General features: G+C 33.3%; 1 protein-coding gene across 7 annotated transcripts; it reads left to right on the top strand.

The window, feature by feature from the left end:
- Positions 1–3,024: 3,024 nt before the first annotated feature.
- Positions 3,025–8,445, top strand: LOC131148954 (uncharacterized). 7 transcript variants are annotated; one of them, XM_058098936.1, is made up of 6 exons: positions 3,050–3,151; positions 3,224–3,340; positions 3,428–3,528; positions 6,091–7,511; positions 7,597–7,694; positions 7,833–8,445. In XM_058098936.1, the coding sequence occupies exon 4, from the start codon at positions 6,098–6,100 to the stop codon at positions 7,232–7,234; it is 1,137 nt and encodes a 378-aa protein (XP_057954919.1). In that variant the 5' UTR covers positions 3,050–3,151; positions 3,224–3,340; positions 3,428–3,528; positions 6,091–6,097; the 3' UTR covers positions 7,235–7,511; positions 7,597–7,694; positions 7,833–8,445. The 7 variants fall into 7 exon arrangements, 6 of the variants coding, with proteins under 6 accessions (XP_057954916.1, XP_057954919.1, XP_057954914.1 ...); XR_009135099.1 differs by having other exon boundaries at positions 3,124–3,340; positions 7,859–8,445; XM_058098935.1 differs by lacking the exon at positions 3,050–3,151 and adding an exon at positions 3,708–3,824 and having other exon boundaries at positions 3,169–3,340; positions 7,597–8,445.
- The last annotated feature ends 5,075 nt before the right edge of the window (positions 8,446–13,520 follow it).

Below are 13,520 nucleotides of genomic sequence, written 5' to 3' on the forward strand. Positions count from 1 at the left end.
CTTAAGGCTTAGTTCATGGAGCGAAGACTTGGGCTGTAAGGGGGCAACGCCCCCGGGAAAATTTTTTGGGCCCATTCTGAACGGAAACCTATGTGCAACATATAAAAGGATTGCTTTTTGGTGATTAGGGTTTGTAATCAAAACTTCGCGAGAGAGCGAGAGGGAGAGTATTGTACCGCTACACTCTCTGTAATATTTCTCCTTGATAATAGTGAAATCCTTGCAACTCCGTGGATGTAGACAAAATTGCCGAACCACGTAAATACTGTCTTGTGCATGTGATTCATTTTTCTTTGGTATGTATTCTTTCTCTATTTTGTTTCTCACAAGTTTCGCAATTTATTCTTAATTCCCAACACCATCTTCTCATATTCCAAATATTACATCAGATCCAATTAAAACTTCTGTTGATTCTCCAATTGATTCCAATACTTCCATTCCCTCTGTTCCTTTGAGAAAGTCTTCCAGACAAATTCGATCTCCTTCCTACCTCTAGGATTATCATTGTTCTTTGTCTTCTTTCAAAAATCATTCCATCTCTGCCACTATTGCAGATCCAGGTTGTCCTCATGACATTCATCCCTACATATCCACTTCCAATCTTTCTCTTGCTCATCAAGCTTTTGTCTTCTCGGTTACCAACCTCATTGAACCTCAATCTTATAAGGAGGCAACTCTTCATCCTAAATGGAGAAAAGCTATGGCTGTTGAAATCAAGGCCCTTGAAGACAATCACACGTGGACCTTGACTGAATTGCCTCCTGGGAAAGTTGCTATTGATAATAAATGGGTTTACAAGATTAAGTTCAACTCTGATGGCACTGTTGAGAGGCCCAAAGCTTGGCTTGTGGCCAAAGGTTTCACACAGCAAGCAGGCTTGGATTGCACCGGGACTTTTAGTCTTGTTGCTAAGTTGGTCAGTGTCCGCTGCATCCTATCCATTGCTGCTATCAAAGTTTGGCACTCCATCAGTTAGATAACAATAATGCTTTTCTTCATGGAGATCTTCATGAGGAAGTTTATATGTGTGTGCCTCCCGGATTTGCTAGCAAGGGGGAGAATATTGTATGCAAGCTAAACAAGTCTCTTTATGGGCTCAAGCAAGCATCACGACAATGGTACTCAAAATTATCCACTTCTTTGACATAATTTGGTTACAAATAGTTACTTGTAGACTATTCCCTCTTCACTAAGGGTAATGGTAAGTCATACACTGCTCTCTTAGTATATGTAGATGATGTGATTTTGGCAGGAAATGATTTGCAGGAGTTTAAGGATTTGACACACTTTCTACATGAGAAATTGAAAATTAAAGATCTAGAAGGTAGCAAGGTCTAAAAGAGGCATTTCCATCTGTCAAAGGAAATATGCCTTGGACATTCTTAAAGATTTAGGTTATATAGGCTCTAAGGCAGTCAAATTTCTTATGGAGCAAAACCTAAAGTTGACTACAGAAGAAGGGGACTTACTTGAAGATCCCATTGCCTACAGAAGATTAATTGGGAGGATGTTGTATCTAACTATTACAAGGCCAGATCTATCCTATGCGGTTCAAGCTCTAAGTCAGTTCATGGACAAGCCAAGGGTACCTTACTTAACTGCAGCATATCGGGTGCCGAGGTATATCAAGGCTACTCCTGGTCAAGGTCTGTTCTTCTTAGCTTCTTCAAACATACATTTGAAGGCCTTTTGTAATTCAGATTGGGCAGGTTGCATAGAAACTAGAAGATCGGTCATGGGTTACTGTGTTTTCCTAGGAAATTCTTTAGTTTCATGGAAATCCAAGAAACAAAAGATAGTTTCTAGATCATCTGCAGAATCGGAATATAGATCCATGGCTACTACCATCTGTGAAGTAACTTGACTGATTTCATTACTTAAGGATTTAAAGATTGAGCATACAAGGCCAGCCTTGATTTTTTGTGACAATCAAACGACATTACATATAGCTGCTAATCCGATATTCCATGAGAGAACAAAACATATAGAGATAAACTATCATATAGTTCTGGAAAAATTACAAGCTGGTGTTATCAAGATTTTGCAAATTACTTGATAGAACTAGCTAGCAGACATCTTTACGGAACCTCTCGGATTTCATTCCTTTGTTTCATTGCTTTCCAAGATGGGTGTAATTGGCGTTCATACTCAATCCCATCCATCTTGAGGAGAGTGTTAAACAGTCATCTACCAGCTGTAAATGTAGTTAGAAATTTAGTTAGCATTCACAGAATATTATTGTAACTTAATTATATCCAGTTTGTTAGTTCTTCAGCTTCGGCTATATATACTCATTGCTGTAATAATTTTAATTATATAATGAGATTTAGAATTTCTTTATACGTCTAGTTGTTTCTTCACAAAATAAAACAAGAAATTAACAAGGTATCAGAAAGATAAAACTTTATCTGACTGGTTTCAGTTTTCATTCAATAATATTCACAATTCTAGCCAAAATGGTGAGGAGCGATGTCAGTCAACCATAAACTCCACATTTGTGGTTGAAACTTTTTCATGCTATAAAACCATTTTTATTTTTTTGGGGTCAGGTAGATGCCTTCTGGCATCTACTCTTGAATTTTTTTATATGCTAGGGTTAGCATTTTCTGGTAACTATGCGTAAAATAGAATAGTGAGGACTAAAAACATGAATTCATTTGCGACTCTTTCACAATAATTATCTTTTTTTTTTCTTCTCTCTTTTATATTTTTCCTAATTTCTTGAAGCAATTTCAAGCACTTTCTCATTTTTTTTCTTTTGACAAATAACTTCCTAATTTAATCTTTCACTTAGTGATAGATCCCCTACTTTTATAATAATCAATGAGTTAATTATATTGATTATTTTTAAATTTTTTCAGATTTAAAATTCTAAATAAAGAAGTATTTACTTTACTTATGAATTGGGCACTAAATGTCACAAATTAATCCATTAGCTTTTTCAATAATAAAAAAAAAAACATTTTGAAAAGAATTAATTGAAAAGTAGATGTGATAAGAAAGTTGAATAATTATCAATTATTCACAAAATCCAGGTGAAAAGATTAAAAAAGAAAGTGATGGCTCCCATCACTGCCCTACTGAAATGATATAAGTAAAAGACAAGGAACACATTAACGAAGCAATTCCAAAGGCAGAATCATTTGCCCAGGTAACAATTATTGCGGACTTGAATTTATTTGGAGTCCGACTGTCTTTAGCTTTATATAAACTGGAATCTCAGGCATGAAGAGAACATGTAACCAGAGAAATTCTTTAGAGTTTCCTGATCCTTCCCTACTCTAAATCACCATCGGCATTCTCGTCTAACTTCAGCAAAGTTTGTTCCAATCTCCAATCTGTAAGAATACTTCTAACTTTATTTGGTTGGATTTCAGTTTTTCAGCAATGGCCACTGTCTTCAACTTTATATAAACTGGAATCTCAGGTATCAAGAGAACTTGTAACCAGAGAAATTCTTAAGAGTTTCCTGATCCGTCCCGTCTCTTCTCGTCTAATTGCAGCAAAGCTTATTCCAGTCCCCATTCAGTAAGAATACTTTTAACTTTTATTTGGTCGGATTTCAGTTTTCCAGCCATGGTTTCTAGATTCTATTTTTGATTTACATAACATTTGCATACACACATAGAGTAGAGCTACTATTCAGTTCGTAATTTAATATAAGATATAGATATGAATTGATTTGTTCAATTCCTCATCAAATATAGGAAGTAATATTATCAACATCAAAAACTTTGAGACAGACTTGCTCAAGCGAAGCATACCAAGAATGCCAACAGAATAAATTTACAGAAAGGGGAGTGTAAACAGTGAAATCTTACAAGGTAACTTACTATAAACCTTCGAGCAGTAGTAATTCTGATTTGATTTTCTCTCTCTTCTCTATTATGCTTTAAAAAGAATTCATCCCTATTTTTCTTATGTCTTCTCTTAAGGTTTTTATATCAATTATTCTTTATTTATGACTAATAGGTTTTTCCTTTGATCTTAGTTGGTGAAAATGACTCTTCAGATTCTTCTTGATAATAATCATGAGGAATTTCAAATTCAAAATTTACTCTTCTAAGCAGTATTATTAGGCTTGGTATAAACACTTGAAATACTTTTCCTACTCAATTCTTCAGGCTATCTAATTGATCTTGAAGATCCTAGACTCATATTTCTAGATAATAATGGTGCTTAAAAATTTATTTTAACATTTCCATCTGCGTCTTGAATTATACTTATTACTACTGTCTTTTGAATTCCTATTGCTTTATTTTCTTTATTTTCATTTAATTCTTCAAATCCTCATTCCCCCGTTTGAATCTCATGCCAAAAAAGTTTCTTTGTTGAGATACTAACGACGTCCTATCATTATTGACATGTAATAAGAGGGTAGATTATTTAGGAGTTTCTTTGATTGCATTCAGGAAAACAATTGAAGTTGTAAACTTATAGTAGACTCTGTAAATCATTTCTAGATTTGCAGACCTACTATTCATATTGTAATTTTTTTTGTTTGAATATGAGTTTAAAATTTGTATAAAGATTTATCATGAATATCAACTCTTATATTTAGGTAACATTCAAAATAAACTAGACCTTCAGCTGTATTTGATTCTAACATTCCTAATAGAAAATCATTAAATTTATGATGTCTTGCATCTCTTAATAACACACAGACTGGCTTATTAAGATCTGCTCTTGTTAAAGGGAAAAGTCCTACTTGAACCAGTCCTATATGGATTCTATCGTAATTTGATTTCAACATTTCTAGATCTTCTAAACTAAGCAATCTCTTTTGTTGTCGTGCTTTGTTTGTAGCTGGTGAGTGATGAGGTGTATTGGGGCTTCTGGATAGATAATATTTTGGATGCTTCAAAATATTCACTCTTGTTTCTGTTAGAGGATTACATTCTCACTTTTGCCTGTAGACATAGGCATACTGTCGAACCACGTAAATGTGTTTCATTGAGCATTGGGTTTTATCCCCATTTGAACAAATATCGCTACACCAAATAGCAAGATTTTACTATTTGAAACTTTTCTAAGAATTTCCAACAAGTCCCAAACGGTTATAATTTTACCCTAACCTATAAATATAGGTTCATTTGTGTGGATTAAGGGGAGATTAAGAAAAATCTGAGATTGGTACTACAAATGTTCAGGGAAAAGAGGTTATATGTTAAACTGAAGAAATGTAAGTTCTCTGGCTGGAACAAATTGCGTTTTTAGGGCATGTAGTTCAAAATATTCACTCTTGTGCAAGTTAGAGGATTACATTCTCACCTTTGCCTATGGACATAGGCATACTGTCGAACCACGTAAATGTGTTTCATTGAGCATTGGGTTTTATCCCCATTTGACCCTAAAAATACTAGGGTCAAAATTAGGCTTTTACAAAAATACAAATTGACGAAAAGGATAGATATAAAACTATTTTCACAGTATCATTTGGATAGTATGAGTGGAATGTTACGCTCTTTGGACTTGTCCCAAAATATCATGAATGATATATTTTCGGTCACAATGTAGAAAGGAACAATTATTCCTATAGGTCAAAGTATTGTATTTGCCAACAAATTCCCTAATGAAATCAAAGACAAAAAAAAAAAACACTTCAAAGATTTCTCAAATGTTTAAATTATGTCTCAAACCTTAACAAATATTTAATAAAAGCCTATAAACTGTCCATACCAACACAATTAGAGAAATTAAACAAAATGTGGAATGTCTCCCCAGTATGACAGTTTGAATCCCAACACTTTTTAAGATCACTTCTAAACTCGGTTACGGAGGAATACTCGAAAAATTTATTGATAATCAAGAAAAAATGTTAAGATTTCATTTTGGAGGATGGAATACGACACGGAAAATTATTCCATCGTCAACAAAGAAATATTAGCAATAGTTCCTTGTATTTCAAAATTTCAAGAGACCTACTAAACAAAATATTAAGAGTTGATTGTAGATCAACCAAGTATGTTTTGACAAAAGATGCACTTTGCTAGATGTCAAGCTTTACTATCTACTTTTTATTCTGATATTGAAGAGACATCAAAGGAGGGAAATTCTTTGCCTATTTTTTTAACTCATGAATTTTTGCAGGGAAAAAATGGTGAAAAGATCGGAGCCTAATTCTAAGGACAAGTATGCAATGGCAATGACAAATAATCCTCTTGCCCCCAGAACTCTAAATGCACCACGGGCACGACCATTACAACCTAAAGTTCCACCATTGGTTCCCACTGTCTCACTTCTCCCCAGCCAACCTTCATCATCCTTATCAAGACCATCTTCCTCCTCCCAAACTATCCCTTTTAACAATAAATATTCCGTTGTGGGACAATCTTTTCTCCCTTCACAATCTAAAAAAAGAACCTATAAAGACAAACCTACAAAATCTTCAATAGTAGATTCAACACTGTCTCCTCATCCTGCTATCCAAATAAATCGTGAACATTTTCCTTATCTTACCAAACCCTATTTTGACAGGTTCTTTATTCTTGAGCCAGAATATCTCACGCTAGAGTTCCTTGACAACCCTAAAAAGATCGTTGACAAAGTTATTGACAAAGAGTTTCATCGAATTCCAGAGCATGAACAAAAACGACAAAATTTTTATGAGTTCATCTTAGTTGATACCGAATCAATTGATATTTTTGAATGCTTCGACAAACATGATTCGACAAAATTAGCTTTTATTAAAATAAAAATTAAACGTATTTTGTCTTTAAAGCAATGGGGAGGAAACCCCAATTCAACAAGGAAATTTTCCGGACCATTCTCTCCGCCAGAATTTAATTACTGGGATTATAAGGATGCTTGGACAAAATCTCTTTATAGACAAAATAAGGGATATTCCCTTTCTTGGCTTATATATTTTGACAAGAATATGTCAATTGAAGTCCCGTATTGGTTCCATGAGTGGTGGGATAAATTTGGACCAATCGATGAATTGTTTCCTCCACAACTTAAGGAAAGCTACAAACTTTGGATTGAAACTATCCAACTCCCAGACCACTGGATGGAATATCCATTATTGTTTATATTCTACAATCGTTTTAGCCTAACATGGATACTTAAGATGGAATATGCAATCCAAGACACAGTTATAGGGCAACATAAAGTTCCCTATTTTGGACGACAAATTAAGATTAAATGGTGGAATGGCATGAATTTGAGTAATTTGACAAAGGTGGCCATGTCCAAATGGTTTGATCAAAACCCTCGGCTCAAAAAGGCTAGCTAGTTTTGATTCTTTCAATCCTTGAACCTGAAGTCTCTACTCTTTTAAATCAAGAAATTGCCTAAAGGGTTCTCTGAGTATATTCTCGTTGACAGAGAGTCCATCCTCAAAAAACATTTTGATAAAAACAATGACAAAATGATTTCCTTCTGCACCATTGAGAATCAAAAAATCTTAACCCTTCAAAATTGGAATTAGTCAATGCTTACAGGGAAAAGATTTTCAAGACCATTCAACCCGCAAGAATTTACATACATCGACTACAAGAAAACCTGGGAAAGTATGTTGTTTTCAATCATTCTTGGTTTATTCACTTCAAAAGAGAATTTCATCAACTAATTTCAAGATGGTTTTGCGAATGATAGGTCTACTTCGGCGCTACTCCAGATATCCTTCCAAGTTATACCGAGGAAAGCTTTCAATGCTTTTCAACAAAAAATGAATATCCCTCAAGCATATGCAGGTTTGTTCAGATTTATGGTTTAGTTCAAAATCCCTTTGATTCTCTGTTGGGATTATGTTGAAATTAAAGAATTCAATTTTGCCTCTTTCATCGTTTGCCTATTTCGAATCAAATGGTGGGCTAATTTTCCACAAGAAGATTCAATCAAATTAAAAGTCTTGCAGCTATGGTTTCAAGATACCATTAATCCATCCTCAGATTCGGAGTTCTTCAGATGCCGCTTCGAAAATTCTCAAAGAACCATTATCTTCTCTCCGAAGCAGTGATGATAGTAACTCAGATAATCTCTCATGAAGTTTTTCAAGATTCTCAGGGCCTATATGATTTTGATCCAATGGCCTTTATGCAAGCCCATCAACAGTTCAAACTGCCTTCCACTTTCCTCAAAGGAAGTCTGGACTGCCAAAAGTGATAAAGACATCTCACCGCACTCTCAAAAGTTGCCTCCATTTTCAAAAGAAGATTTGAAATCTCACCACTTCTCACCGACGCTTCAACCTCGATCCTTGATCAAAAAGTTGTGTTATCATTGTATCTTCTTTTCGTGTCTATTTAAGTCAAAATTTCCGTCATTTGTATTGAGTGAATTCAGAGTGTAAGAACTTCTACGAAGAGTGTAACTGGTGTTCCAATATTGTAAGTTTTTAATTATTTTAAGTGTCAAAGTATCTTGTATTAAGTATTTTGTATTTCAATTATGTTTTAGTTGTCTCTTTAAATAAAATTCTTTTTATATTTTCTGGGCAAGAAATGGTATTAGATCCATGAATCAAATTTTGTTAATCTGAATCTACGAATTGAAATTTTAAAGGTTGAATTTCGGGTTTAGTAAGTGTGTTAACTTTTGACAGAGCAGAAAAACTGGAAGGTTGATCTTTAGGATCTTCATATTGAGATTGGATTTCTTTAATTTCTTGTTTGTTTTTTGTGAAAACATTTATTTTTGTATTTGAAGTAGATGGATTAGACATTAAAGTTTTTCAAGTATTTATGAGATATATATATATTAGTACATCAATTTTGATTTAGTTATTCAATCAATTAAAGGTATTACAAATTATTCACCTGATTTCTTAACAAGAGAGTTTTTAGATTTAGATGAGACTCTTATACAAAGAAAAAATTAAAATTAAAAAGCAAGTATTCAAACTTAAGGGCTCCAGATGAAGGATCTCTATCAAAAATTTGATATGAAGTAAGGATTCTGGCAAATACAAATTGCTGAAGAAGATTAATACAAAACTGCTTTTACAGTTTCTTTTGGTCATTACGAATAGAACGTCATGCCTTTTGGATTAAAAAATGCTCATTCAGAATATTACTAATGAAATTTTTAATGCTTATACAAAATTTACAATTGTTTACATTGATGATGTTCTTGTTTACTCATAATCAATTAGTCAACATTATAAACATCTTAATATTTTCTATGAAATCGTTAAGAGAAATGGATTGGTTGTTTCCCAACCAAAAATCAAATTATTTCAAACTAATATCAGATTTTTAGGCCATCAAATTTGTCAAAATAAAATTACTCCAATTCAAAGATCATTGGAATTTGCTAACAAATTCCCAAATGAAATTACGAATAAAAATCAATTGCAAAAGTTTTTAGGATGTCTTAATTACGTCGCAGATTTTATCCCAAATATCAGAATTCTTATCAAACCATTATTTAAAAAACTTAGAAAAAATCCTCCCAAGTACTCAGATTGTCATTAAAATCAAAGCTTTAATTAGAACCCTTCCCTGTCTTAGTCTCCCTGACCCTAAGGCATTTATGATTGTTGAAACAGATGCCTCTGATGTTGGATTTGGAGGTATTCTCAAACAAAGAATTGATTCAAAAGAGACCTTACTGAGATTTTATTCAGGAGCCTAGTCTGGTCCTCAAATTAATTATTAAACTATTAAAACGGAAATGTTGTCCATCGTTTTATGTATTCAAAAATTTCAAAGTGATTTATTCAATAAAGAATTCCTTCTTAGAACTGATTGTGCAAGTGCAAAAAAACATTATTGAAAAATATGTTAAAAACCTTGTTAAAAAACAAATTTTAGCCAGATGGCAAGCAATTTTCTCCGTTTTTGATTTTCAAATTGAATTTATCAAAGGAACATCAAATTCAATATCAGATTTTTTAACAAAAGAATTTCTACAGGGAAATTATGGCAAGAAGACACACAACCAGTGACTTTTATTCAAAAGAAGTTACCCCCTCAAAAGCCTCCTCTTCAAAGCCCTCAGAAGGAATTCCTGTTTCCAACAGGTTTTCTCCTCTCATTAGACCATCAAAACCTCAAACCCCAAGTTTCAGAGAAATCATGGAAGGACAAGTTTCCTCTCCACATCCTTCTCCTTCTCAAAAATTTTCAAAAGGTTATTTTATCAAAAATTCTTTCGAAGATCTGTTTCTCGTTGAACCCGAATAAGATTCATCTCAATCCTTTGAAATTATCAAAAAATGTTTTTCTAGGGGTTGTCATTTTGATTCTCCCAATATTCTCAAAGATAGACGTTTTTACGAATTAATTTTGATTGAAACTAATTTGGTTGCCATTGATCATACCTTCGATCTTCAAGACGCTCTGAAGATAAATTTTTCAAAAATCAAAATTTTAAAAATCATTTCTCCCTTTGAATGGTGTCAGCATCCGCGTGCTTCAAAAAAATTTAAAGGTGTTTACGTCCCTCAAACTTATGATTATCAAGATTATCAAAAGGCCTGGTTTTATGTTATGTTTGTTAGAAATTTTACTCATTCCTGGTTCATCCATTTTGACCAAAAAATTATCAAATATTTTCCCAGATGGTTTCTTTCATGGTTCAATTTCTTTGGCCCAGAAATTAAAATCTTTCGAAAAGAAATTCAAAATGACTTTGATTTATTAAAAAAAAAACTTCAAACTCCCTTCTGATTACTCAAAAGATTTAGCAAGTCCACTTTTCTTTTGTTCAATTTTTATGATTACCTAGATTTCTTGCTGGGACTATGTTCTAGTTCCTCCTTCTGAAAGTTCATTTGGCCATACAAAGACTTTACGAAGAATTTTCGAAGTTCATTGGTGGGACAAATTCTCCATGCCTAAAGGAAAAGTTCGTGCATGGCTTGCGCAGTCCCTTTGCCCAGAAACTCCTTATCAAATTCAAAAGGATAAGAAGAAAGCTTTTGAAGATGATGATACTGTGTCAATAGTATCATCAAGAAAGTCAAAATCCTCTACGAAGTCAAAATTACTCAAAATGATTGCACAACTCAACTCGAACGAGTCAGACTCTGAACCGGATTCACATGTTGCTCCAAATTTTAACCTACTGGGTTCAGACATTGACACCTGATACAAATTTACTCATGATCCAGAGGAAATTTCCTCAAAGAAGACTTGAGAACAAACAAAATCTTTTCTCAAAATTGTCAAAAGTTTCGGCTCCACTTATTCAAAATTGACAGGCCGCCCTGTCATCTTTCAAGACCTATTCACGCATCGACAAGCCATTTTGTCTACTTCTCAAAACTTGTCAAGTAAGTTTTACAGCTGTCAGCCAATTGGCCCAGCTTGTAATTATTTTATTTGTAAATGCTTTGTGGGCTTAGTTTTGTATAAATCTTTTACACCTATCCACCTTTTCGGCCAGGGTTGTATTATTTTTCTTCTTTCTATCAAGTCAATCTGATAACGTTTGGGTTGTGGCTTAGCCTCAGAAATGCTACCGTCCATCTGCAGTAACCTTTACTTTATCCTCTGTCTTTTGTGTCTGCTCGAGTGTTCTATTAGGAACCCGTGATGACTTTAGTGGACGATGTGGCCCAATGAGCACTCACACTATTTTCCCCGAATTCCAATTGTTTTCAAGTCTGAGCCACCATGTCTATAAATTAGAAGTTTTCTTTCATTAATAGCTCGCACCAAGTTTAGGGTTTAATTTCCATTAGGGAAAGCCTGAGTCTCCGAACTCCACTCTATCTCTCTCTTCTCCCTCTTCTCCCTCTTTCTGTAAGTAAGCTTCTGTCTATGTAATTATATATCCTAGAAAGTTTTAAATAAAACAACCTTTGTTTTGTAAATAGGTGTTTGTTCATTATCCATGAGTATGCTCTGTACTTGCGATTTCGATCGATCTGGTACATAAAAAACAACTGCTTGAATGTTTATTTTAACAAAATATTTTCAAGTCTCTAAATTGCTCAAGGGATGTCATTCACGCCTGGCTTGGCCAGTTAATTTGACATAATAGCACATCCCACCAGCGGACTAATTGCTCAAGGATATTTTCGGCCAGGGTTTTGATTATTTTAACAAAACCCATACTGAGTGGAGTGGTTCGCGGGTCCCATCAAGCTCTGCCACGAAGGGACTGACGCTATTACACTCCTATCTAATCCTAGTAAGGAAATCTCGGGTATAGAGCGTGAAAGTGTGTGAATTCAATTTTTTTTAACCTAATCCCGCTATCCCCACATTTATTCACATGCTATAGACAATATGGAAACAAGATATCTACCATTAATATATATATTCAAAAGATAAGGAAACACAATATATGCAATCAATATGTTCATTCAAAAAAATTTGGAAACAAAAGGAAAAAGGAAACAAAATATTTACGATTAGTATACAAAATATCTATAATTAATATGTTTATTCAAAATATATTACAATTAATATGCTTGTTCAAAACATTTGGAAACAAAATATCTACAATGAGTATTCAAGAAAAATTAGGAAACAAAATATTTTTAATTAACTAAGGTTATTTACAAATTATGGGAGTAAAATATCTACAATTAATCAAAGTTATTTACAAATTAAAATATTCACAAAATAAGGAGTAATTAAAAGATTTATTAAATTAGGACTTAGGATAATTTCTAATTAATTAATGGCTCGACTTTCTAAGTCCCCAGCGGAGTCGCCAGGCTGTTGCGACATCCCGGGAGCGCGTGTGCCCCGGGCAGCGAAATTAAAATCATTTTAATATTTTCAAGAAAAATGGAATGTCGGAGTCGCCACTAACCTTTTAGTGCGGTTAGAACACATAATTACTACCCTGTTAGGGGTAGAACGGGTCTATGTTACCAGAGTTAGGCTCGGGAGTTCAGTTACGCGAGGGGAAGGTACAAGCACCCCCTACGCGCCCGTTCTTATGAACGGTACCTAATTAATTAGAAATTATCCCTAAGTTAATCTAATAAGTCTTTAAATTACTCCTTTTTATGAACTTATAAATACATATAAAAAATAAATAAATAAATAAATAAATACATATATATATTCCCTCAGAGCTTAAGGTACGTAAAGCCCGAAGGCTCATACCCCCGCAATAAAATCATAGGGATTAAAAATCAAAAATACTCTATAAAATACGCTCCCAAATTTTAGAAATTTTATGAGTTTTCCTAAGTATGAAAATACTAGTTTGAGAGGTTTTGGATAATAGATATAATAATTTAAACATAATAAATAAATAAATAAATGAATAAAATAATAATAAGCTAGAGTATTAGGATACCATAATATGTACTAATCAACATATATAATAGAAGCTAAAATATCTAACATACCAAAAATAGTAGAATATAAACATATAATATAGACTAAGATAATGAACATATCATAATATTAAAATACTACATGTACGTTATAAACAAAAATACTTAAACATACCATAATACACATAATTACGATAATAATAATAAATATCCACAAATAATATAATACGTAATAGATTACTATAATACTATATATACTAAACATACCATATAATAGCATGATACCAAAACAGCAAATATACTATATTACTTAAAGTATTAAACTTACCATGAT

The sequence above is a fragment of the Malania oleifera genome, chromosome 2 (assembly GCF_029873635.1).
Source record: "Malania oleifera isolate guangnan ecotype guangnan chromosome 2, ASM2987363v1, whole genome shotgun sequence".
NCBI classification, from domain to species: Eukaryota; Viridiplantae; Streptophyta; class Magnoliopsida; order Santalales; family Ximeniaceae; genus Malania; species Malania oleifera.

Bases quoted from the DNA above. Each gene is read 5' to 3' on its own strand.
- LOC131148954 (XM_058098933.1), top strand. From the start codon at position 6,077: ATGAATTTTTGCAGGGAAAAAATGGTGAAAAGATCGGAGCCTAATTCT.